At 38.8% G+C, this 26705-nt stretch overlaps 1 protein-coding gene across 1 annotated transcript in view; it reads right to left on the bottom strand.

Annotated features, from left to right (window-relative positions):
* The window catches only part of CPXM2 (carboxypeptidase X, M14 family member 2), a 1728300-nt gene that overhangs the window by 342888 nt on the left and 1358707 nt on the right, over positions 1-26705 (bottom strand). Inside the window, exons 10-11 of the mRNA XM_044056018.1 lie at positions 19863-20042; positions 10108-10405 (exon numbers count right to left, since the gene is read on the bottom strand). Of these exons, the coding sequence (XP_043911953.1) occupies positions 10108-10405; positions 19863-20042 (478 nt within the window). The remainder of the gene's footprint in view (positions 1-10107; positions 10406-19862; positions 20043-26705) is intronic.

Here is a 26705-nt window from a genome sequence, read left to right as displayed (position 1 = left end):
AAGAGTTGGTTTGGTCTATTAGGAAAGATAGACACACTCCAGTGGAATTATAACCTTGCCAAGGAATGAAGGGAGTGATTTTGTAAACCACCACATGGTATTACATTATTCACTGGATGCAAGGGATATTGTGGACATACTTAATAAGAATTGGTGTCTTTTACAGCATGATGACACTATTAAGAAACATTTTATGGAAACGCCAAGATTCACTTTTAAATATAGAAGTAACATCAAACAATTGTTAGTAAAGCCAATAAATTATCATTCTGGTGATTTTATTAATTCTGATCCTGATGGAAATTGATGGAAATTGCAGTGGCAAATTTAATTGTTTTTCTGAGAGAGTGATTTACTTAACCACTTGTGGCACATGTGCAGTGTTCTATTTGGGAAAGACCAAGAAAGCTCTTAAGAGAATTTACCAGCGCTGTTACTTCTGCAATCATTGTTTTTAAATACTGTATTCTAGCTAAGCACTCACAACTTTGTGTTGGTTTTAGAAAGTTCAAATTCTTGGTTCTAGAGCAGATAAAAATTAGTGCATTCATAGGAAACTGGGACAACAGATTATTACATTGAGAAATGATCTAGCAGCTAAAATTGGATGCTGTTAACTTTCCAGGCTTGAATTAACACATTTTAGTTACGAGTGAATTGAGGAAAAGAGCAGCAATTATTTGATGTTGAATGTTGTGGTGATTTTATGAATTTATTATATTATTTGTTTATATGCATATTTTGTTAGATTGATGATTTTTTTTTTTTAGTAAGGATTGGCGACATAATGTTTTAACTCTTTACTGAGCGAAATTGTTATTGGCTGTGGTAAGGAGTTGTGTCTTTGTCAGCTGATTGCATTCACAATTTTCTGAAATGCGTCACAATCTGGTTCTAGTGTGAATATTGGAGAACAGCTGCAAGTATTTGGTTGTGCATTTTTGTGAGAGTACATTTAGTGCTATTTTTAAATATGTTTTATTTAAAGCTTGAACCAAGAGAATGATGGTATATTTAGTTGTAACATCGAGTGAGACTGACTGGGGATTGGTTCAGATATGGATGTGTGTGCATGTCATGTGATTTCATTTATGACTGTTATACAGTTGTGATATAATTACATTTACGGTTCTGAAGCTGTCTACTAAAGATGAAAGTGCTTAAGTGTATTGCTTTTATTATTTTGTTGCATGTCCGTTATTGAGTGTGTACAGTGCCTATTTTTACGCTTATATTAAATGCAAGTTCCTAATATGTTGGTGGTGTATTGGATTGCATTTTTCATGGTTTTATATTCTTGAATAAGCTAATGGAAAATCTATGCTGAAGTTTTGGAAGTGAAAACCTAAGACCTGCACATCTGGCAGCATTAAAAGTTTTATAGAATACTTTCACTTATTAAAGGTTATGAGGAAAACATTTATTTGGCCTGCTTTGTAAATGCATTTAATTTATTTACCATCCTTGGTATGTCTGCAAAGATTTATTGCTATAATTGTTCTGTCTACAGAACTTTACTGTGACCCTTAATATATCACAATTTTAAAAAGAATTGATAATCATCTCTGTTACTCAGAAGATCCTCCCTTGTCTCAGAGTGTAAGAGCGTTGTAGGAGCATATTAGAGACATTAAAAAGTGTAAATTGGAAAGTCCTATAGCATCACATTTTATGGAGAAACATCAGGGTGATTGTGGTCTATTACAAGCAACTATTTTAGTAAAAGTTATGGTAAAGAAGGGAGATGAAGGATTGATTAAAAATATATTATATAAAGAAACTGTGTTTATTTTAAAATGAGATACTCCTACACCAAGTGGACTGAATAAGGAAATTAACTGGAAATGTTTGCTTTAATTGATGTAATTGTTTTATTATTTGAGTGTTTTATTGTTTGGTTGCTTGTTAAGGAGTATATATACAGGGGAAGGTTTTATTAAAAAATGTACTCTTTGAAGGTTGTGGTAGCCGAGGTGCTAAGTGCAATAAAAATCTTGGATCTCGTTCCTGTTGTTTTTTTTCCTGAATCGTTGGTTTGCTGTGTTGGTGGTTGCAGAGGTTTGCTGTGTATTCATGGCTTCAGATCCTATGCTCAATGTTCTCTGTGTTTTTCATTAGAATTTTGCTTCACTAACAACTAACTTGTGCATTATTGGTACTACATCGCAAAAAAACTATGGACAATTTTGTGTTGCATGGTTCTACCTCAAGTGACAACTCGGGTATTCAGTCTAATACTTCTGGGACTTTTACTTCCGGTAATAGTGGTGAAATGATGTCTAATAACTTTGCATTTAAATATGCTGAAGAGAGACTGCCATTTGCGAGTACTGGCTCTACTGCTAATGGTCTCTCTTCTCCGGAAGTACAAGATGTTATTGAAAAATTTGAAAAACTTATTTTTAAGGAAACCCATTGCCACTTTAATTTATTGGGACTGCAGGGATGTTCTGAGTTAGACATGTCTTGCTGAGGATTATGAGCATTTAAAAGCCCATCCACTCCATTTGACTCTGTTAATATAGCAGATGCAGCCTTTGAAGATTGGTAGTTGGCTGCTGCACATAAATGTGCTATGGAGTGGGTGGGTATTCTTATAGAAAGGGAGAAATTGTTACATAAATAATTAAAAGATGAGTTCCATGCACACTGATATTCTCAGCAAAACTGGTTCTTCCAAGGTGAGTGATTTTAAAAACATGAAAGAAAAACTGAATAAGTTTGAAAATGAACAGGTAGACTTTAAACTACATCAAATCAAAAGGGATCTATGTGATTACAACAATGGGCATGCCTTTATGTGGAGAAACAAAAAAACTGCAAACGGTGGGTCTAACGGCAAGCCCGTAACTAAAAAAACATTCGGTATTGTTCGCTTCATCCGAAGGAACTGGCTATACCACTGAGTCTGAAAATGATGTCCAAACGTATCCTTCACTTCCCCCAGCACAAGAACCAGGACTTCATCAACAGTGTTTTTGCAACAATGGAGAAGGTGCCAGAGGGGGTAACAAGAAGAGAGGAACTGGCAATAATTTTTCAACAAATAAAGGACAATTTAGACAAGCACATAAACGAGGTAGATGGAACTGATATTTGTTGTAACAATACAAATGTAGTTAGTCTTGCTGTTCTCTTACTGATGAACAATGTAGTATACTGAACCTTGGACTTAAGTTTGTGCCGACAGTGTTACCAAGATTACATATATTGAAAGAAGAAATATTTAAATTTATTAGGAAATTACATCTGAATTTTTTTTTATTGAAAAAACTGATGAACACTGTGTTGATAATAATTTGGAAATAGTGAAGATAGTTTTTACTCTCGTGTTTCTGGTGATTTTAATGTTGGTACTGTTGCTAATGCATACTGTTTGCTAGACAGTGGTGCAGTCAGTTTTAAAAGCAAATTTATTCCCCCATATATAAATAATAGCATTCAACAGTTTTCAGAAATGCTTAATTTTTCAATAGAAGACCTTTATGAAGAACATAACAGAAGGCCACATAACCAATATAATATGACCAAGAAAGAATGGCTTGCCCTTAAAAATCTTGCAGATAGACAAGATTTGATTATTAAACCATCTGATAAGACAAGATTTGATTATTAAACCATCTGATAAGGGTAACAAAATTGTAGTTCTCCATTATTCTCAATATGTGTTTACAACATTTGAATGATAGAATGACATATGAAGTAAGTGACATCAAGATTTATATGAAAGCAATGGAGAATTTCTCCATTTTGATGGAGAAAGGGTGTTGCTTGGGATATTTTGCTAAGAAAGATGTTGATGTTACGTTTAATACTGAAGGATGTAATTTAGCTACTTTCTATTGTCTTCCAAAACTTCATAAAGATAACATTAACCCTCCACAAGGCCTATAGTATCTGCCACTAATTATTTTTTACATAACATTTTACATAATTTTCTGTTACCTTGCGTAGAGAAACCGAATTCTTATATTAAAGACTCATTTGACTTTTTGGAAAAAATATTGAAAATTAGAATGGAATTCCAACATGTTTTGGATTTCCAGAGATGTATGTAGTCTCTATACAAATATTAAACATGATGATGGTATCAGGGCTTTGCAGTATTTTCTGGATGTTAGTCTAGTGTCCCATTACATAGTTGAACTTGTTAATTTTTGTTTGATTCATAATTATTTTAGCTTTAATGATATTTACCATCAGTTACGAGGCACGGCAATGGGGGCACCTTTTGCCCCATGTATGCCAATCTTTTCATGGCTAAATTTGAATTGGACTATATTTATAGAAATATGTTTGTACAGGAACATTTTATTTTAAGTACATAGATGATTTGATTTTTGTTTGCAATAACGGGATGGACAAAGTTCAAGATTTTGTATTTCAGTTGAACAATAATACAGATAATGTAAAATTTGATGGTTTACAACATGGAAAAGAAATTAATTTTTTGGATATGCATTTAACTGGTATGGATGATGGTTTTGTTAGAACCACGGTTCATTGTAAGTTTAGTGACTGTAATCGGTACCTATATGGTACTAGTTGCCATCCTGATCATACTATTAAAGCTCTACCATATGGTAAAATGGTGACACTATAGCTAGACTTTGTAATAATATAGTTGATCTATAAAAAGAAATGCGTCAAACATGGTCTATGTTTATACATAGAGGTTATAGTAAAAATGTAATTAGGGAGTATTTAATCAAAATAACTGAACCAAATATTTCTTTATATGATTAGTATGGATGTAAGGAATAGAAATAAATTCAATTGTGGTGAAAAAATGTTTTTTGTGACCACATGTAATATTTTAAGTGGAAAGATTTGGGAAACAGTTGAGAATTATTGGAAATTTCTTATGAATGATGATATTTTGAAGGAAACTATCTGTAGCACACCCTATATTGCATATAAAAGAGGACAAAACTTAAAAGATAAATTAGTGAAGGCTTATTTTATCCTACCTGCAGAAAATGCTCCTATGTCTTTAAGGTATAAAGGTACTTTGCCCTGTAATAATTATAATATATGCTGTTATGTTGTGGATAGCTTTGGTAGGATTAATGGAAAACTATTTTCATCTAATACTAGTTTTTCTTGTGATATTATGGGTGTGTAGTGTATTGTCTGAGGTGTCCCTGCAACCTGTTCTATATTGGAGAGACCTAAAGGAAATTTAGAATTAGGTTGCAGGAACATATTAAAGACATTAAAAAGTGTAAATTGTAAAGTCCTATAGCATCACATTTTATGGAGAAACATCAGGGTGATTGTGGTCTAGTACAATCAACTATTTTAGAAAAAGTTATGGTAAGAAAGGGAGATGAAGGATTGATTAAAAATATATTAACCTATAAAGAAACTGTTTATTTTAAAATGTGATACTCTTACACCAAGGGGGCTGAATAAGGAAATTAACTGGAAATGTTTGCTTTAATTGATGTAATTGTTTTATTATTTGAGTGTTTTATTGTTTGATTGCTTGTTAAGGGGTATATATACAGGGGAAGATTTTATTAAAAAATGTTCTCTTTGAAGGCTGTGGTAGCCGAGGCGCTAAGTGCAATACAAATCTTTGATCCGGTGCCTGTTGTTTTTTTTTTCCCTGAATTGTTGGTTTGCTGTGTAGGTGGTTGCTGTAAGAGCATTTATCACCCTTTTCCCTTTGTATCAAAATTTATGAGATCTAAACTTTCTCTGAATTTAGTTATACTTGCAGAATATATAACATAAATTGGATAATAGTAATTGTTAAAGCACTACCTCTAATCTAACATGAAGTGCAGTTGTGACCAGCTGACAGTGTACTAAGCTATTTACAAAGCTCGTAACTGTATACATACAACTTAATCTTATTTTTAACTGTCATGCATATGCCCTAGGATTAAACAGATCCTCTTGCCAGACTTCAACACTACCCTGTCCAGACTTTAGGAATAGATAATTAGTGATAGTATCTAGCACTGGGATTGAGCAAAAAAAAAATCACATTCTCTGTATGTCTTCTTAGAGTGAGGTAGAAAACAATAAGTGCACCCCCACAAAAAAAAAAAAAAAAAAAACCTGTAAGAAATCATACTTAATTTAACATACCTTAGTGTGTCTAAAAAAGCAAACAACTTAACTATCTAGCATCCCACCCTTCCATATATTGAGGTATGCTCATGGAATCTAAATGTCACTCATTTCCCTGTGAAAGAAATACTAATATCTCTGTGATCGTAATACAGAGTGGGCCATCTAGAAATGTATTGATGTCCCCAAGAATGGCAGGAACACAGCAGTCTCACACACACTGATGTATAATGTACTTCACAGGTCAGTTAGTCTGAAAGTGTGAACATTAATAAGAGCAAATGCTCTTAAAGGCTTGTTTTTCAGCCTGTTTGTTTGTCTTCCATATCTGGAAATTTGCAATTTCCCAGCTGTTGTGTGATCTTATCATTGGTATATATATATAATTTGCATGTGGTTTAGGAGTACAGAGGCTTGCCACCCCCTCCAAAATATATATATATATTTTTACTTTTTTTGTGTGTTTTGATCAGATCACTATTTTTTTGTATTCACTCAATTGGCAGTTTGCTCATAGGTGAGACAAAATATATACCACAGAGCTGATTTGCTGATGGGCTGTATCAATTCATAACCAGATAATTATACATTTCAAATTCAATTTAAAATGTTTTCTAGACTGTTCAAAAAAAAATAACATCAGTTTTATCAGACATTAGTCCAATTCACCATCAAGTGTGTTACCACCAAATGATACACATGCTGATTCAAACACAAGTGCTTCGTGCGTTCCATTCCACCCCCCCCCCCCAAAAAAAAAAAAATCTGTGAAATACACTGCCTGGCTTATAGCATGGATTTCTTGTTTTGCCTTACAAGAGATGATATAAGCATAAAGCAGACTGGAGAAACCACCTTGTTCCCCATAATAGCTGTTAATAACTGTGATTATCCATAGCACGCATGCACTGATTATTATAAAATGATAATTTTTTAAACATTCTGTTGAACCATAAAACAGTATTTAATAAAGAATGTTCAAACAATACAAATATAACAGGACAAAATCATCACCAATAAATCTTTAATTATCAATATCATAAAATTGATATCAGCTTAGGTCATCAAACAGAAAAAAACACAAAACAAAATTTGTTAATTTACATAACTGCCCAATTAGCACCATGATGCCAAAAACACTTCAAGTTTCATAACTCTCAAAGCAGAGCATCATAATAGGCAGACTCTTCCTGTACTGATGTTTGTAACAAGCCTGTAAATCACCTCCAGTCAATGTACATGTGGCAAAACATAATTTGAAATAAGCCACACCCTGACTGACAAAACATCAGAATCAATAAGAGTAAATTGATGCCTTTTCAGCACATATTCACTATCCTTCAGAGAGTTTTTTCCAAGTTCGTAAGAGATTCACCACAAAATGTTATTTACTGACATGCAAGTGTGTGACCCTTTTATAATCAAGAGACCAGTCAGCATGAAAACAGGAAGGCAGCCCTTTTACTTATAATAAAAAAAAACAATTACACTTTGTCAGTAACACATAACGATCTTTCATTATTTTATTTTGTGTGGGATTTGATAGTCAATGTAGCCATTTCCTGTAAAACCATCTGATAGTAAAATATTTGAAAGGGCTCATCTGAACCCCTAGTCTCTAGTGCTAGAGCTTGCTACTCTCTGCGGGTTCTGGTCCACTATCCTTATCACTTCAGGTACTGAAGGATGTAATCAGTAGATGGGAGCCTGGGTCTATACTTTGGCCCTCAAAGATTTTTTTTCAGATTTCTGTGTACATCAGTTTAAATCGGAGATGTAATATGCCTTGCAAGCTTTGATTGCTGGAATAAAGAGTGCTTTTTCTCTTATTTACTGTCTAACCCATATATGCTACCTTATATTACTGCATCATATTCATACTTAGACCATTTCTCTCTGTCTTTTAGTTCCCTTAATTTTAAATTTCACTTCCCACTATTATTTGCTACCTTACTTGACTAAACTTCTACACTGTAAATACTTACTGTTTGCATATGTATAACTTACCATTTTCTGTAATACATGTATATTTGCATCTTAATATTTATACGTTTTTTTATGTACTTTAAATATTTTTTATGCTATGTTATATTTGCTTTGTATCATTATTTTAGTTTTCTGGAAATTTTCTCCATGGACCTGCAGTGAAAAGGGGCTTTCGCCTAGTTGGATTATTCCAGTAACCAAATACAAAATAAATAAATAAATTAAATATCTATCCAAAGAACCTCCTTGACAGGTTTGCAACAGTATATATGGTGTTTTTTTCCAGTTTTATGTCTACTCCTGGATTTCATTGTCTTTAGCAAGAGTATTAATGACGAACTGTAAAAAGGCCTCACTGCTCTAAAATGTTTGGATTTTCATTTAGTATAAAATTCTTGTGACCGGCATGATTGCCACCATAGAATAACTGATGCTTCCCACAGCCAAATCTAGCCTCCAAGGCTATGACTCTCACATTCATTTCAGTGATCAGTTATGCCTACATACCATTAGAGTGCTAATTCAATGTGGTATCCACTTCATTTGGCAATTTTCTGCTTTGTTAATTTGTACCACCCTTCTATATTTCCTTGTGTGGACAACCCCCAGCTTCTGAAGAAGCGAGTCACTCTTCAGTATATTTTTCCATTTTCCAGATGGAGAAGATTCATATATAGCTTAGAAGGGACTAGCAGAAGTCCTCTACTTGGTACGTTTCCTGTATTGCATGTCTTGTAAAAATGAGCTGACAAAGCTATACAAAATTCACTGACACTCCCATCTATTTTTCAGAAGGTTACAGCCCCAGCTAATACACAATAAACTACTTTTTGGCCCTTTCTCAGACCTGAGCAGAAATCATAATGCTGCTCAAATTTGAATCTTTATTTTAAGTTTGGTACCAGTTTCTAATTATGAGCTTGATTAGTAAAGATAATCTTTGCTGTCTTGTACAGAACAAAGTATTTCCAGATATAAAAATGTGATGAAGGTTTATCACAGGGCAGTAGTAGTTAATGTGAAGAAAAAAACTCCAAGGAAATGGAAATCCTGGGGTTGGTCTCACAACTTAAAGGGCTTCATATTTTGAAATCTAAAGGATTAGGTCATTCTCTCCTTTTTGATCATTATAAGATAGAAAATCCAGCGTGCTTAGCTATTAAGACCAGCATAACCTGAAAATGTTTACATTCCTTTTTTTTTCTTTTTAATTAACATAGACTACTGCTTTAAAATTTTAACTGGAGAAACTTGAAGATCTCAGTAAAAGTTGGCAGTTACATCAGCAGCTGCAGCATATCCCCAAGTTGCATTAATTTTGAACCGTTCTCTACCATGCTTTATCAGAACTCACATTTTTGCATTCCAGTATGAAACAGCCGAAATCCATATTTCATACTAAAGCCTTGGTAAAAGCAAGGCAAGATTTGTTAAAGGGAGCTATATTATGATGAAAATGGTAGCTGCAACATGAGAACCAGTGCAGAGACAAATAAGCAGACTTCACGACAATGTCATGAGCCTGCGTTTAAGGAGCTATACCCGTCAACTGTCCAGATTTTCACAATGTCCAGATTTTTGGCTTATGATTTTAGTCTTCCTCAAAAAAATTGTCTTTTTTGGCAAATTAAGGACTGAAGTCACTAAATGATGACAAGAATTTGTATTGCAGCCTTGATATCCTTCAGAAAATGTATGATAATTCAAAACTCATTACTCTAGCAACTTTCTAAGTTAATAAGAACAATATTTGAAATCTGTCCCTATTTTTAGGCCTTTGCTTCCGCATTAATTTTGGCTTTCTCCAGATTTCTTGTGCTAAGAGGTTAAGAGGTATGAGCTACATTTATGTGGAAGTTGGGATCACTTTCACAGTGTTAAGTGAGTGCTTCCTTGTTTAGACAACAAAAATGCAGAATAATCTCAACTAATTCCCATACACACCATTAACTTTTAAGCACTGATAGCTGGCTACAACAATCTTATGAATTATCAGGAAGTGCAGCTTCCATTAGTAAATAAGTTTCATTGTATACTTACTTCCTGCAATATTACGCCAAGATGCTCCATTTATTGTTCCATCTTCCTTTGTAAAGTCCTCTGTGTGACATACCCTCCGACTTGCATCTGTCATTTGTCTATGTGTAGAAGCATAGGAAAATGACAACCAGCGAAACACATGATCATCTGGAGTGGCTGTGTAATCCTTTTTGTGCGATAAGGATCGAGACATATCAAAAGGGTATGCCACAACTAACTCTCCTCCCTGCAGACTGCCTCCCAATACAAATGGAATCTTTTCCATCCATGCTATTATTGCACGAGTTTCTGCAGCAACCTATTGAAAGATATAGGATGTTCAAGTTGAAAATAGTTCACACTTTGGCAAGACATTTTGCTTTAAAAGCAAATTCTTCTAACATTCAAAAAATCTGTTGTATTTTCATTTTTGTTAGGATTAAAACATTATTTGTTTAGCATGTTTTACATCAATATGTATTTGAGAAAGTAAACAGATAAATCTAATTACGATATTTCTTATTCAAGAGAAGTGCATATCTGTTTATCTCAGGGGAAATAGGTGTCCTGAGCAGTCATAATGGTAAGTTATGTGGTTTAGCTTACATTATCTGCAAAATGATGTTAAACTATAGCATACGATTCCCAGGGCAAAACTCTAGTATATTAGAATTCCCATATCAGCATCAGAAGATATTTGTTTTAGGCATTTAACTAAAGCTGTAGAGAAAAGATATTCTGTCTTAGTATAATGATAATTGGGAATGTAGGCATTCTATCTATGACTCAGCTGACCAGGTTTTAAAAAGGGGCTCAAATGCAGAAGGTGCTATCTAGAGAGGAAAATGGCTGCAGAGGCAGTGCCTGTTCACCTCTCTTTGAGGTGTTGGGGGTCATGTCATGGGACAGTTCTCTTGCTAATGAATCTATAGTGGAAGTCGGGGACCTAGTAGGAGCTTTCTGAACAAATTTGAGACAAGGCTGCCGGAAATGCTAACCACTTCAGAAGTGTGTGATACCCCCCTTGCGTACCATGTCAGAGGATGTTAAGGCTACAAACAAAACCACATGGTGGCTGCCTCTATGACAACTAACCTGCGATTAGGTCTCGGCTAAAGAGTGAAAACTGGGGCTTAAATGATGGTGATTATTCAAGATGATATGCAGAAAAACAAGATCCAAAAACTATATACCTCTTTCTCTTTCTGTCACTCTTACTATAGATAGATCAATAGAAATGTAGACAGACAAGTTGACAGAGAAAGAAAGATGAACAGATATAGATAAGTGTACAGATGCAGACATAGATAATCTTCATGAGTTTACACACTAAGCTTGCCCGAGTATCTAATTTTGTAATTCAGCAGGGACATATATTTATGAATGTTGTAGTAAACATGTCTCATCAGGAATCCAAAATGTAAATAAATAAAATAAATTCAACACAGACATATAAGGAGAACAATAAAAAGGAGATTGCTTCCCAGATCTCTGAATTTTAAGTATGGACTTCCAATGCCAAATGTTTAACAATAAGTGGGGATAATTGTGCCATCAGGACAAATAGAACAAATTTCAAAATTCACATGATGGAAATCTGGGTGGTTTAGCCACATGTAAAAAGTAGGCAATTAAAATTAATTTTCAGTACTTTACATTCCTCAGGACTAAGACTTCATTTATATGAATTTCAGAGATTCAGAAAAAAAGTCTTGTACCCAGCAAAGATACTTATCCCACACACATGCAAGCAGGAGCATTGTGCTCTTGTCTTAAAGTACTGGCTCTCAACATTTTTTGTATGTTTACCTACGTTGTGGCTGCAGTTGTTAACTGTTCACTGTATGTGTGTGTACAGTTCATTGCTGTATAAGTTATTCATTGCACTATATAATACTAGCTAATGGCAGTTTACTGAACCAGATGAGAGTAATTACTTGCATATAGTAAAATAAGTCACTTTTAGAAATATTTAAATTGAATGGATTATATATTATTGATATGGCAACTTTCCTTAATATCCTAAATAGTTGTGGACCTCCTAGGATGAAGAGACTAAAAACAAAAAATGTAAAAAGTAGAATAGTGTGTAAAGAATGGATAAAATATAAAAAAACACAATATATCGAAAGCTTCAGCATGCTTTGCTACAGTACTAAAAACTAAATAAATTAAGACCAAAAACTATACTATATCAACATTCAGAATAATGAAAAATACAACCCTAACAAAGTCTGATACACCATTAAAGAAATCTTGCATCCTGACCAAAAATTCCACCCTAATCCCTCCGTCACTAAACCATCACTTAAAACTGCAACAGAATTCAACTCTTATTTCCTAGATAGTATGGTAACCCTAACCAGGGATTCCCCAGCATCTAAACCCAGCCCTGTCCAGCAGCCACATAGGTTCATACTAGGCTATCTGCCCTAGGGCATTTATAAGCCTAGCCCAAGTGTGTTTGGCTTTCGCCACCCATTTTAAATTAATTTTGCTATGCCCTTTTTCAAGGTTAGTATACTGTGCCTCTGTCTAACAGTGACACAGAAGTGATACCCGGGGTAAACCTACGAAGATTCCTCTTGAGTCAATGAGGGACTCTGCCTAACCTGGACTGGGATTTTATTCCAGAGTGTAGGGAGCCTCTGGGTTATGAATCTGTCCCTCCAGCATGTCCTATTTATTTCAGTGCTGAGGTTCAGGTCTCTCGAGCGCTTAGCTCGATGGGATTTGGATTTTCTGAGGTGCAGCATGTCCATTAATTCCAGGTTGGACATGGCTTTATACGTCAGGTATAGATTGCCTCTGAGCAGGCGGTATGCCACTGAGTAGAGCTGGAGTTTCTTTAACCGGGCAGCATATGGCATCTGTTTGAGCCCTTTGATCCTCTTGGTGAGGTACTTTTGGGGTCTTTCCAGTTGCTGCAGGTGTCTGGTAAGGTACATCCCAAAAGGGGCATTGTACTCAATTATGGGCCTGATGAGGGATGAGTAAAGAGGCACGATGACCTCCCCTGATCTAGATGTGAATCCCTTCATGATTAGGTGGGCTATATAAAATGTTTTTCTAACCACTTTGGCCACGTGGTTGTCAAATGAGAGATTGCTATCAACTTGGGTCCCCAGGTCCCTAATTACTTCTTCTGTACTTAATGGATTACCACCTATGTGGTAATTTGTGGGCACTTTGTTTTTGTCAAAGGGGATGACTATACACTTTTTGGCATTTAGCTTGAGGCCATGGCTCTGGCACCAGTTGTCTGTTTCTATGAGGCCATTTTGGAGGATGCTTGTGTTGGTTGGAGAGTCGATTATGGTGCCCAGTTTGCAGTCATCTGTGAACTTGGTCAGCCACAGTCCTTCCGTGTTGGCCTGTACCTCTGAGAGATGTATACCGAACAAGAGAGGTCCCAGGACTGAGCCTTGTGGGATGCCACTTGTAACTGGTTTGGAGTCTGACATGGCTCCAGCAATTCTAACCATGTGGGTTCTGTCCTTGAGCCAGTTTGCAACCCATCTAGTGACATAGAGGTTTATATTTAAGCTGGTGAGCTTATCTATAATGCCCGAGTGGGGTATTGTATCGAAGGCTTTTGCGAGGCCCAGGTAGGCTGTGTGGACCACCTTCCCCTCGTCAATGGCCTTGGTGACTGTTTCAAAGGAATCAACCAGGTTTAAGAGGCAGGATCTGCCCTTAAAGCCAAACTGGGTAGGATCCAGTGTCTGTAGGTCCCCAATATCTTTATTTATGAGGTCCATGATGATCCTTTCCATAGCTTTGCAGACCAAGCTAGTCAGGATTATGGGGCGATCATTTCCAGGATCCGTTGAGGCACCACCTTTGTGGAGAGGGACCACTGTTGCTGTACGCCACTCTTTGGGTGCATATCCTGTAGTAAGGTTGAGATTGAACAGTAGTTTTATGTTTGGGTTTAGCTCTTCTTGGAGTTCATGTAGGACGCAGCCCGGGATACCGTCTGGTCCCATTGATGCTGTGTTTTTTGCTGTGGAGAGGGCAGCTCTTACCAGAGCATCTGAGATGTCAGGGGGGCAGCACTCTGCTGGGATAGATATTTGCCCTTTTGGTGGGGGGGGGGGTAGTTTGCGCTGAACCTGTCAGCTAGGATGTTGGCAAGGTCTGTGGGTTCAGTGTATTTTTTGTCATTTTGGACCATTTCTGAGCATATCTGGGAATTCCCAACCAGGTTCCTAACATTACTAAAGAAAGCCTTGTGATTATCCTTAGTGTCCTGTGCAATTTTTCTCTCGAAGCTGGCCTTAGACGATTTTATGAGTGCCCGTAGTTTTTTGCTAATATGGATCAGAGATGCCTTCCCTTTTTGGGATTTTGCTCTATCAAGTAGTAGCTTCCTCCTTCTATTGTATAATTTGTTTATGGCTGGGGTCCACCAGACAGGATGTCTGCCTTTGGAGGATGGGTCTTGGTTTTATTTGGGATTGCATGATCCATGCATTCCTGAAAGTGTTCTTAGAATGCATTTATAAAGGATTCTGCGGTCTGGGCTGTATTTTCCACAGGCCCGGGGGCTTTGAAGGATTCCACCTCGGTTTTGAGGAGTGTGAAATTTGATTTAGCAAAGTTTTTCACTGTGGTTTTCAGGGCAGGGGGTGGAGTCGGGATGTGAATATCCAGTGAGATTAGTTTATGGTCTGATCTTACCAATGAGTGATACACTTCTGTTCTGGAGCATAGAGTCCCCATGTTGGTGATCAGGTCCAGTATGTTTTCCCCTCTTGTGGGAGTGGTAACAAGTTGTTCCATAACATTTGAGTTTATAAATTCTAGGAACCTTTGGGCTAGGGTGTTGGAGCTAGATTAATGCTCCCAGTCTGTTTGGGTAGTTGAAGTCGCCCAATATAATGGTGTTTGGAGAGACCTTCATATTTTCCAGTGTTCTCAGGAAGGCCAAGTGGGGTTCCTGGGTTTGGGAGGGTGGTCTGTAGCAGGCTATAAACTGGAAGGCAGTTTTACCCACTGTTAGTTGCACGTGGATAGTATCTGATGATTCGTGCTGTGCCACCAACCTGGAGGTGTGGGTATCTTTGACCAATATTGATACTCCCCCCTCCTTTTGTGGTTCAGTCCAAGTTTTGGGGCCGAAAAGCATGGTATAAGTGCTGGGGTGCTCTCGGGAGCCTTGAACCAGGTTTATGTTACTGCAGAGATATCGATGTTCTCCATGCTAAGGAGAGTTTCGAGTGCGTGCATCTTGAGGTTTAGACTTCTGGTGTTGAGTAGCATTACTCTTAGTTTCTTATCCCATGTGATACCTATAGAGGTGGGTTTGTCTTTTGAGCCTTGCCTAAAAAAGGCACTATGGGGGTAGCAAGAACCTTTGCCAATATCCAAAAGCCCAGGGGTGACAGGTGCAAGCCGTCCCTAAAGAAGCATCGTGGCTTGTCGAGCATGTCATCCCAGGCTGACAGGCTCTGGATCCCCTTTGAATGACACCAATACTTAAGCCAATTGTTGAAATTGATCATCTTGTCTTCATATTGTGGCATCATTCTTGGTGAGGATAAGATGCTACTCAAGGTCATGGTCATACCGGCCTGGGCTACATGCTCAGAGAGCTCCTCTGTCTCTTTTCATGTAGTCCAGGGAGGTACGTCTCGGGTCATTCACACCAGCATGGACAATGACTGAGTCATATTTGTACTTGCCTTGGAGTGACCTGAGTGCTTGTGTTATGTGGCAGATCCTAGTGCCTGACAGGCGGCTCACCGTGACTTTCTCCTTGTTCAGCCTGGTGAGCGGGACATCAGTGTGCCTGACGATTAAGTAACCTATTACAAGTGTATCAGGTGTGTTGTTTAGCCTTAAGGGCTATGACTGTTCGGCACACTGGCTTTGTGAGCTATGTGTTGCACGTGTTTTGTTTTGGGGTAGTGGTTGCTTGGGTGTCTGCTTTGGAGGTCTCTGCTGCTTAGGCAGATTTTTATTTAGGGCCTCTGAGTATGTTTTTGTGTGTTTGTGTTTGGTTTGCTGTCGTGGTAGGTCTATGTGAGACTGAATTGTAGTGAATGTGGTTTCCTTCTCCTCCTGACTGGTTTCGCCAGTACTGAGTTGAGATAGCTTAGCCTCCAGTATGGCTATATGGTTGCATCTCTCACATGTGTTGGAATTTGTTGGGAGGAGGAGAGGGTTGTCTGTGTACATGAGGCAGTTGTAACATTGCCTCAAGATTCCCAGATTCACCAGCTGGACCGGAGAGGAGATTGACAACTGACCTTTGGACATGCTAGAATAGTATTGGGAATTCCTTTATAATTGAAAAAAAAAGGGTTAATGGGGAACAAGGTACTCAAGGGGAGTTTGTGAGGGTGTAGTGCTTTTAATTTTTTAGTGCTGACTTGTATAGTTGCTTTAGTGAGCAAGTGCCAGGTAACTTAAATGCAATGTGTTACAGGTAACTTAAATGCAAAAATGACAAACAGTAACTTTCTTTCAAGTGAAACAAGGAAATAAGTACAGTAAGCAATGCAGATATCACTAGGGATCCACAAAAGCGCTGAAAAGCCGCGTTTTAGGCGGAATTAGCATTTCAGGGAAATAAACATACAAACAAAGCTAGATTCAGCAGGCTTGGATCTAGTCTATGCTACAGCAAACAAGGTGTACCAATTTCAGTAAGAAGCAGTTCAGATATGCAGGCACTATAAGCCTTTAACCAGAAATTCCCAGCTCAGAAGGGCAGAGTCCTGCCTCTCCACCCACAAGAGTGCAGACCACGAACCCTTTTAATGTAAAATAACTGGCCTGAAGCCCAAGTGCTTAAACCAGAATTAATACACTTTTAGAATAACAGACACTGAGCCCTCAATCAGCAGTTCCCAACTTGGAAGGATGTAAGCTACCTGTTCTGCCACCACAGTGCAGACCACAAACCTTCTTAATGTAAAACAACTGGTCTGATGCCCAAGTGCTTAAACTAAAAGGCTTAGAATGAAATACACCAAGCAGTAATAAATACAATTGAGTACTTTTAAGATGACGTAAAAGCAAAATAAAGTAGGAAGAAACACAAATACAGTAAAAGCAGATACATTTTTTTTTTCATAAAAGTAGCAAAAACAGTAATAAAAACAATTCACATGCAGTGCAAGCTGGCACACTTGAGTATGTAGCAATATTAGTCCACACACAGTTTGAAAAAATGTAATTAAATTAAAAAGGACTAAAAGCAAGTGCAGAAAGGGTTTATTTGGTAGAATGCGGTAAAGAGATGGGACTGGGGGAGTGTCCTAGATCAAATCTACAGTGGGGTGTGCACTGCAAAAGACACCAAATTTAAACTACAACCAAGAACAGGGAGGGGGGGAGGACCAGTTTCAACAGAGATGTGAGGAATCAGTGTGCAAATTATAAAACCAAAAAAATATATACTGATCTCTGTATATTTGCAGAACAGTAAGACAACAGATATCTAAGCAACAATTTAGCTCTATAATACAGAATAATACAGAAAACATGTTAACACATCCACTTTCACCTTCAAAGCTGTGCCCATGTCCTACATAAAACTACTTTTAAACAGTCTCAAACCATGTTCTTCTTCAGCTGTTGACTTTCCAAGCGACTACCTTAAAATAGCAACCAATAACATTGCCTAGCCTGTCTCAATCTTTATAAACAGGTCAATCCAGGAATCCCACTTTAACTCTCTCTGGGAAAAATCATACATTATCCCTCTAAACAAAGGAGGAAATTCAATAGACATCACTAACTTTAGACCTATAGCAATCTTAACCTCACTCTCCAAAAGACTTTAGCAATTGTTTTGTTTTTGAATACATTTCTTAACTATCTCCTTCAGGAAGATCCCCTATGCTCATACAACATAGCTTCTGCCCCTCACATTGTAATAACATTGCACTTTTAGCCTTTATAGATAACTGTCAATAAAGTTAGAGCTAATGGCAAACTAGTTTCCTTCTTATTTCTAGACTTGTCCAATGCCTTCAACACAGTTTGTCACAGTAAACTCCTACTTCCAATTTCCTAACTAGGTCCATCTCAGTCCACCCTTTTATGGTTCAAAAGATAACTGTCCAATAGGTATCCTTCAGTAAAATGGCACTACACCCTCTCTCCATACCGTCCAGTCACCACTGGTATACCACAAGGCTCTGTCCTTGCTCCTATCCTCTTTAACATTTTCACCAACACCCTCCACACATCTACATAACAGGCTTCCCTAATACAATAATACATAATGACTCAATACTCATATGTACATAAGACAACCTGATACACCCCCCTGGAAAAAAATACTACTATTTTTCCAGAAAGTCCATCTCATGGGGGGAAAAAAAACAAAAAAATGTGCAATCCTCTCTTAATACAACAACGGAAGTTATTTCTCATAAATTATTATGGATGATGGCGGATGATGACCTTAAATGTGATCCAAATATATAAAATTGCATTAAAAAACTAAGGTTGTTTTATAGAGCCAAAACCTCTTACCAATGTGTCTAAAACTACACTTGTCAGTACTTAACTCCTCCTCTCACTAATTTATGGTACTCACATCCTTATTAATCTCCAGGCATCATGAAAAACAAAATTGCAACAATGGTATAAAACGTGGCTACACTTATAGCAAATATCCCTTTCAAAACCCACCACTGTATAGCACTAAAAGTCTAAATTGGTTAGAACTACCCCATCAACTAACATATACACACCGGTTCTTACCAACTATAAAATTATTCACCATCCATCTGCTTGTCCAGTAATAAATACCATTCTTCGCAACCATGTTCCTACTCTGTCATAATGATCCAATGAACAAAAACTTCTCTCAGTCTAAAAACATATAAAATCTCCTGGATGTGGTCTGTACTCACGCCAAGTTGCTATGACCTGGTAGTCCTTGCTATATCCATGAGGTCAGTGCCCTCAAAAAAATGTTCTGAAAGACTTCATAACCAAAATCTGTCTCTCTTCTTGCACAACCCTAGGATAAACTATATCCCGAAATATGAACTAGTACTGATTCATACCTTATACATCCTTACTCCCTTTTCACTCGCTTCCTAATGTCAATCCATTTCTCTTCCCTGACTGTCTGTCTAAATTTGCCATAACCCTTTTTTTCTGTCTTGCTCTGCATATTGCATTTCTTATTTGCATTATAATAATTTACCTTTAATTTCTGTAAACTAACTGGCTAAAATGTCACTACATATTCAATCGTTGTCGTATAAGTTGCATCAGTTTCTAACCAATATTGCCACATTGTCTAATTTGGTATGATTATTTAAACCACAGAAATTTTTGAATTATTTTTGAAGATTGTAAAATTATTGTTCTTAAAATGTTTAATACTTTGAAGCTTTTCTCCCTGGACTTCCTCAGAAAATACAGTACCTATTTCTTAAACATAGTTCAATGATTTACAACTATGAAACAAAACTAACTATATCCATCAATGCAGTGGTGCAGCAGTTAATGTTGTTGCCTCACAGCTAGAGATTCTCTGGTTCGATTCTCGGCTAAGGTGCCTTCTGTGCAGAGTTTGCATGTTCTCCCTGCATTTGCATGGGTTTTTCCGGGTACTTCGATTTCCTCCCACAGTCCAAATACATGCATTTGGAGTGTTTCTCCCTGGGCCTCTGCTGAAAAAGTCAGAACTTTCCCAGTCAACAAATGTTAAATAAATATTCAGTATCTATACTGCAACAGAGAAAATATGCATATATTTACTGGACATGTTTATATGATGCATTGTTTTCTTTATAACTTACTGAAGAATTGTCAGCAAAGTATGAGTCTGGAATTGGAATGTGGTGGTTGGAAAGTTTCCTTGAAGCAAATTTTCGATCTTCTGCTAACCAAAGGTAGGAATTCAAATCAGGAAAGTTGTGGTTAATATCGATGCCTTCAGCAGTCCAGCGCCCCAAAGACCAGCCTCCTAATTCAGAACCCTGGCAGTGGGAGAGAAAGAGATACAAGCAAGATATTTTCAACATAATACTCAAAAAAATAAAGTATTTGTTCTTTCTAATTAATTTAATTAAATATCAGTTTTTTTTTTCTTCCAGCCTATCAGCAACTTCAGGTTTATGCTAGCTGCTCTTTTTTGTAGTTATGTGGCAACATCCCAGTGTTCCTGTACTGGCAGAATGTTCCTTCCAAGAAAGGCATAATGGTTTAGCAGAAGTATTGGTCCTCTCCACACCAGAGACCTTGGTTATTATAATAATGCCATAGCTGGGAATTTCTGTTGAACTAAAAATTCTGTACATGCTTGAAACAGTCCCACAAGGGGAAGGGATACTTGGGGCTGTGATGTCATACTTTATCCAATCGCCCTCATGCATAAACAAGAGTATGGCAGCACCTGATCCAAAACAATAGGTCAGACTCTCTTATGCCCAAGAAATATACCCTCTTCCCTCCACCTCAGATAGAGAGGTGAGCAGGAAACACCTTTTTTATTTCCAGTCTGCTGCTTTAGTGCCTGGGCTTCCAGCCAAACCAGAGTCATCTGTGTCTTAGGGCATCATCCTTTATTCTTTAAAGTATATTGCAGAGATGCTAGACAATAAAATGAATTTTGTTCTGCTTGCATATGTGCTTTATATAACTTTTTTTTTTAATTTTAATAGTGGTTTTCGCATCTTCCATTTGTGCCCTGAACCAACTAGTTAAACACCATATTGAAGTGAATCATTATTATTTGAGAAAAGCTAGCACACAGACTTTGAGAATTACTAAAATTAAGACACAGAGTTCATAGATTAGTTTCATAGTATAGTACTAGGCTATCTGCCCTGGGGCATTTGTAAGCCTAGCCATAGCGAAGTGGCTTTTGCCACCCCATGAAATGGTACAAAAAATGTACAGAATAAATTTAGAATACTGTGCCTCTGTCTAGTAGTGACACAATGAAGGTCCCCTTATATAAAAGAATTAGTTTACTGTGCCCCTGTCTAGCAGTGACACAGATCTGACACCTGGGTTAAACTTACGATCTCCCATCCACTCATCAAGATTTCTCTTGAAGAGAGTCAGTGAGGGGCTCTGCCTAATACGAACTGGGATCTTGTTCCAAAGCATGGGAAGCCTCTGGGTTATGAATCTATCCCTCCAGCATGTCCTATTCATACTTGTGCCGAGGTTTAAGTCTTTAGCTCTCGTGGTCCTGATGGATTTGGATTTTTTGAGGTGGAGCATGTCCATCAGATCCTGATTGGACATGGCCTTGTACATCAGGCAGAGATCACCTCTGAGCAGGCGGTATGTTACTGAATAGAGCTGAAGTTTCTTTAGTCTGGCAGAATAAGGCATATGTTGGAGACCCTTGATCCTCTTGGTGAGGTACTTTTGTGGTCTCTCCAGCTGTTGCAAATGCTGGGTGAGGTACATACCAAATGGGGCATTGTACTCAATCATGGGTTTGATGACGGAGGAATATAGGGGTACAATGACATCCTTGGATCTGGATGTGAATCCCTTCATGATGAGGTGTGCAAGGTAGAATGTTTTTCTAACCACTTTGGCAAAGTGGGTGTCAAATGAGAGGTCGCTGTTGACTTGGGTCCCTAGGTCTCGGATTACTTTTTCCGTACTCAGTGGGTTGCTGTCTGTGATAATTTGTGGGTACTTTGTTTTTCCCAAAGGGGATGACTATACATTTTTTGGCATTTAGTTTAAGGCCGTGACTCCGGCACCAGTTGTCCGTTTCTGTGAGGCCTTTTTGTAGGATGTGTGTGTCTGCTGGTGTATCGACTATGGCGCCTAGTTTGCAGTCATCTGCGAACTTTGTCAGCCACAGCCCTCCCATGTTTGCTTTAACATCTGAGAAATAAATGCTGAACAAGAGGGGTCCCAGGACAGATCCCTGTGGGACACCACTTGTGACTGGCTTTGAGTCTGACATTGCTCCAGTGATTTTAACTTTATGGGTTCTGTCCTTTAGCCAGTTTGCAACCCATCTAGTGACATAAGGGTTTACTTTTAAGCTGTCGAGCTTATCTATGATGCCTGAGTGGGGTATTGTGTCGAAGGCCTTAGCCAAGTCCAGGTATGCTGTATGGACTGCTTTGCCCTCATCAATGGCTCTAGTGACAGTTTCAAAAAAGTCAATCCGGTTTAAAAGGCAGCATCTGCCCTTTACAAAGCCGAACTGGGTGGAGTCAAGTGTCTGTAGGTCCCCTATGTCTCTGTTTATGAGTTCCATAATGATTCTTTCCATAGCTTTGCAGACCAGGCTGGTTAAGCTTATGGGGCGGTAGTTTCCAAGGTCTGTAGAGGAACCTCCCTTGTTGTGGAGTGGGACCACTGTTGCTGTACGCCAGTGTTCAGGTACATATCCCGAAGTAAGGCTAAGGTTAAATAGCATTTTTATGTGTGGGCTTAGCTCCTCTTGGAGTTCACGTAACACGCAACCCGGGATACCGTTACGTCCCATTGATGCTGTGTTTTTTGCTTTGTTTAGGGTGTTTCTCACTTGGACATCTGAGATGACAAGGAGATTACATTCAGCTGGGATAAGTATTTCTTCTTTTGGGGGTGAGGGAGGGGAGAAATTTGCACTGAACCCGTCAGCCAGAATGTTGGCAATATCTGTGGGTTCAGTGTATTTTTTGTTGTTGTGAACCAACTCTGAGCATATCTGAGGGTTTCCGCCCAGGTTTCTAACATAGCTGAAGAAGGCTTTGTGGTTATCTTTAGTGTCCTTAGCGATTTTTCTCTCAAAGTTGGCCTTGGATGTTTTTATGAGAGAACGTAGTTTTCTGCTAATGTTGATCAGAGAAGTCTTCCCTTCGTGGGATTTTGCTCTGACGTGCAGTAGCTTCCTTCTTTTGTTATACAATTTGTTTATGGCTGAGGTCCACCAGACAGGACGCTTACCTTTGGTGGAGAGGGACTTGGATTTATTTGGGATTGCATGATCCATGCATTCTTGGAGATGTCCATAGAAAGCATTTGTGAATGATTCGGCATTTTGAGATGTGGTATCCACTGGCACAGTGGGCTTAAAAGATACCATCTCAGTCTTAAGAAGAGTGAAGTCTGCTTTTGAGAAGTTTTTCACTGTGGTCTTTTGTGCTGGGGGTGGAGGTGGGATATGTATATCCAGGGTGATTAGTTTGTGCTCAGATCTCACTAGTGAGGGGTATACTTCCGGTGTGGAGCATTTTGTCCCCATGTTGTGGTGATCAGGTCTAGTATATTATCTCCCCTAGTGGGAGAGGTGACTAGTTGTTCCAGTACATTTGAATTTATGAATTCCAGGAACCTTTGGGCTAGGGTATTAGGGCTAGAATAATGTACCCAATGTATGTTTGGGTAGTTGAAGTCTCCCAGTATGATGGTATTTTGTGATACATTCATATCCTCCAATGTCTTCAGGAAGGCTAAGTGGGGTTCTTGAGATTGGGAGGGTGGTCTGTAACATGCTATCAGTTGTATAGCAGTTTTGCCTATGGTTAGTTGCACCTGTATGGTCTCTGATGCTTCATGTGTTGCTACTAACCTGGAGGTGTGGATGTCCTTGATGAATATGGACACTCCCCCTCCCTTTGTGGTTCAGCCCGGGTTTTGGGGCCGAAAAGCATGATACGAGGTATAGCCTGGTAGCGCTGGGGTGTTCTCAGGAGCTAATAGCCCTTGTGAGCTATTTGAAGCCTAGCCAATTAACCCATGCAAGGGTCAAACCCTGTACCTTGCATCTGTAAGGCAAATATCTTAACCATTATGCCAACTTCCCTCCGTATTTGTAAATATTTGCTAGAGTATGTGTCCTGAGATTAAAAACAGTAAACATTTGTAGTCTATGAACTGTTGGTGTAAAAAAAACTAAACCAAAGCGGGATGCAGACAGATGAAGTCCTAACTGTGACAGTAGACAGACAAGTTCATGTAGTACACCTATGCCCCTTAGTGGAGGGTGGAAGCTCTTGATCATTTTGACAAAACTGAGGGGTAATCACAAAAACATTACTAGAGCACAGGATATCCATGTGGTTGCAGGTGCACAGGAACTGCACTGCAGTTATTCCTCGACATTTATGTAATGCTGGCAGAGCAGTAAGCAGTATTACAATAAGAGATTAGCATTGACTGCTGGGATATAAATCTGTTTTCAAACAGGTTGCAGAAGGCTCTGCAAAAATAAAAATAAGTGTTGAAAGCTCTTTCCATTAATGAATTCAAAAAGCTGCTGAAAAGGTCATCTTTACAGTTTTTAATTAGCACAGTGAGGGATAGCAAACAAAATATTTACTTGTCTGAGGCAGTCAGAAATATTATTGTAATTTAATAGAAGCTGAATCCTTCTGGTTTCTTCCTTTACATTCATTGACTGGCTTAAAATTCAGAAACTACACTGCAGTGATGAATAAAAGGGTATTGCAGTTCTGAGCTGTCATCATCTGGAAACAATGTTAAACCAAAGATGTTCATCTCACATTGCTGCAGTCCTTACACTTGGGTAATCCGCTGTCCTCGGTCGGCGCGAATATCAAAGTATTAGGCTGATGTCGGTCAAGGCGCTTAAGACTGACATCAGGACGTCAGGGTATAAATGCGCATGACCGACGTCATATCCTCAGTCTTTTTTGCCACATGGTCCGATGCAGAAGCAGCGTTGCAAATGCCGTTCGGCGTTCTGAAATTTTTCGAATTCGGAGTTTCAGACCGAGTCAAAGTTGGCTAAGTACCCCGTTGGGGAATATTTTAGTTTTTTCTTGCCTCAGTGGTTTACCGGATGTCAGAAAAAGTGAATAACTGTATTTCTTGTGGGAAGCAGATACCGCATAGGGACTATCATACTTTGTGTATTCCTTGTTTGGGGCCTGAGCACGACGTTGTTGGGTGTCGCTTTTGTGCTAGGTTCAATAAGCGCACTATTAAGCGAAGGTTAGATTGTGCCAGGTTGGTCTTCGGGAAGCGGTGCAATTATAATATGCCGTCGGATGCTCCGACACCCGCTTCTTCGAAGAAGCGCAAAGACAAAGCAGCTAAACCCAGGCAAGAAGAGTCGTCCGTACCGGACGCCGGTTCTTTAGAGGCGTCAGTGGAACCGGTGGTTCCGCCGGAGGCTTCTCTGGAGTCCCAGGGGGAGACTTTGATATTGCAGGATGTGGCCTCTCAGGAGGCAGGTCAGGCTGAAGGGGCTTCTCAGGTTACTGTACTCCTCTCCCTTCCTAGGGTGGTTAGGCCCTCTCCTTCTGTTTCCAAGGCTTCTCCCAGAGGCAGGCCAGGTTTAGCTTCTGTTGGGGTCACTCCTAGTTCAACAGGATCTGTGCCCAAGAAGCACATGCTTAAAATGGCAGAAGATTTAATTACTTTGATTAGAGGTTCTTTGCCCCCTCCTGATAAGAGGCCTAGGGTGGAACCAGAGTTGGGGAGTTTTGAGCAGGCTTCGGATGTTTCAGAGTCTTGGCTGAAGACTTGCAGGAGTACTCTCCTTATTCTGATTCTGATGCAGATGATTCGACTCCTTCTGCTTCTCCTCCAGAGGATTTTTCTTTTTCAGAGACACTTCATTCCATGAGGGAACATTTTAAGTGGGAAGGTCAGGACTTCTCTGATTCCAGGAAAAGGCTTAGGGAATTTTTGCTTTTACCCCAGCATAGGCCTTTGGCTATACCACCTGTTCTGGATGTTGTGGATGATGTGTTTGCAGAGGCTTCTCTTAATCCTGATTCCTTGCCTCCTGCTCCTGTTAAACCGGATAGGTATTACAGGGTGCCTGAGGCTCATAAATATCTTTATAAGAGTCCTAGGGCGGACCCAGAAACTGTTAGTCAGGGACCTAAGGGTGTCAAGGCCTCTGTTGTAAAAAATCCGGTTCCTCCAGATAAAGAGGCCAGAGCTTTGGATAGATGGGGAAAGAAAGTCTATACTTCTTCCACCTTAGCTATGAGGGCTTTGAATTGCCAGTTTCACAGGTTGAAATATCAAAACTATCTTCTTTCTCAGTTGAAGTCTAAGGTAGATGCTCTGGCAGAAGGCATTGAGTGTAAAGAATTACAAGATTTGGTACATGTCTCTGAACAGGTGGGTAAGCATTCTTTACAATGTGGCTTTGATGCGGTACAGGCCTCGTCTAGGGTGGCTGCCACTGGATCAGTTCTTCGCAGGCACGCCTGGCTGAGGGATCAGAATTTATCTGACCATGTTAAGACAAGGATTTTGGATGCTCCTTTACAGTCTGATGTGTTGTTTGGTTCACCTGTGGAGTCAGTCTTGAAGAAAATGGAAGACAAGGCTAAATCTATGCAGGCTGTTAAAGATTTTTTGCAAGTTCAGCCTCCAAAGTTTAGTAGGAATTGGCCTGCTAAGGGGTGGACGTACCCTTCTTATGATTCACAGTCTAGGGGTAGATCTAGACGTGGTAGGGGCAGAGCTCAGAGCTCCTTCAGGCCTAGGACCGGAGTTCACCTGCACAATCTTCGGGTGAGGGCAGGGGCCAGTCCTTTCGTAAACAGGCCCAATGACCTACCTTTTCAGCTGCCAGATCCTTCTTGCCTGGCAGCACCTTTGGGAGGAAGGTTGGCACTCTTCAAGGAAAATTGGAGTTTGATTACCCAAGACAGATGGGTATTAGATATCATACACCAAGGTTACAAGTTTTA

This window comes from Protopterus annectens, chromosome 14.part0 (assembly GCF_019279795.1).
Source record: "Protopterus annectens isolate FY-2018-M chromosome 14.part0, PAN1.0, whole genome shotgun sequence".
Classification (NCBI taxonomy): Eukaryota; Metazoa; Chordata; order Ceratodontiformes; family Protopteridae; genus Protopterus; species Protopterus annectens.
This window is presented reverse-complemented; position numbering and strand designations above follow the sequence as displayed.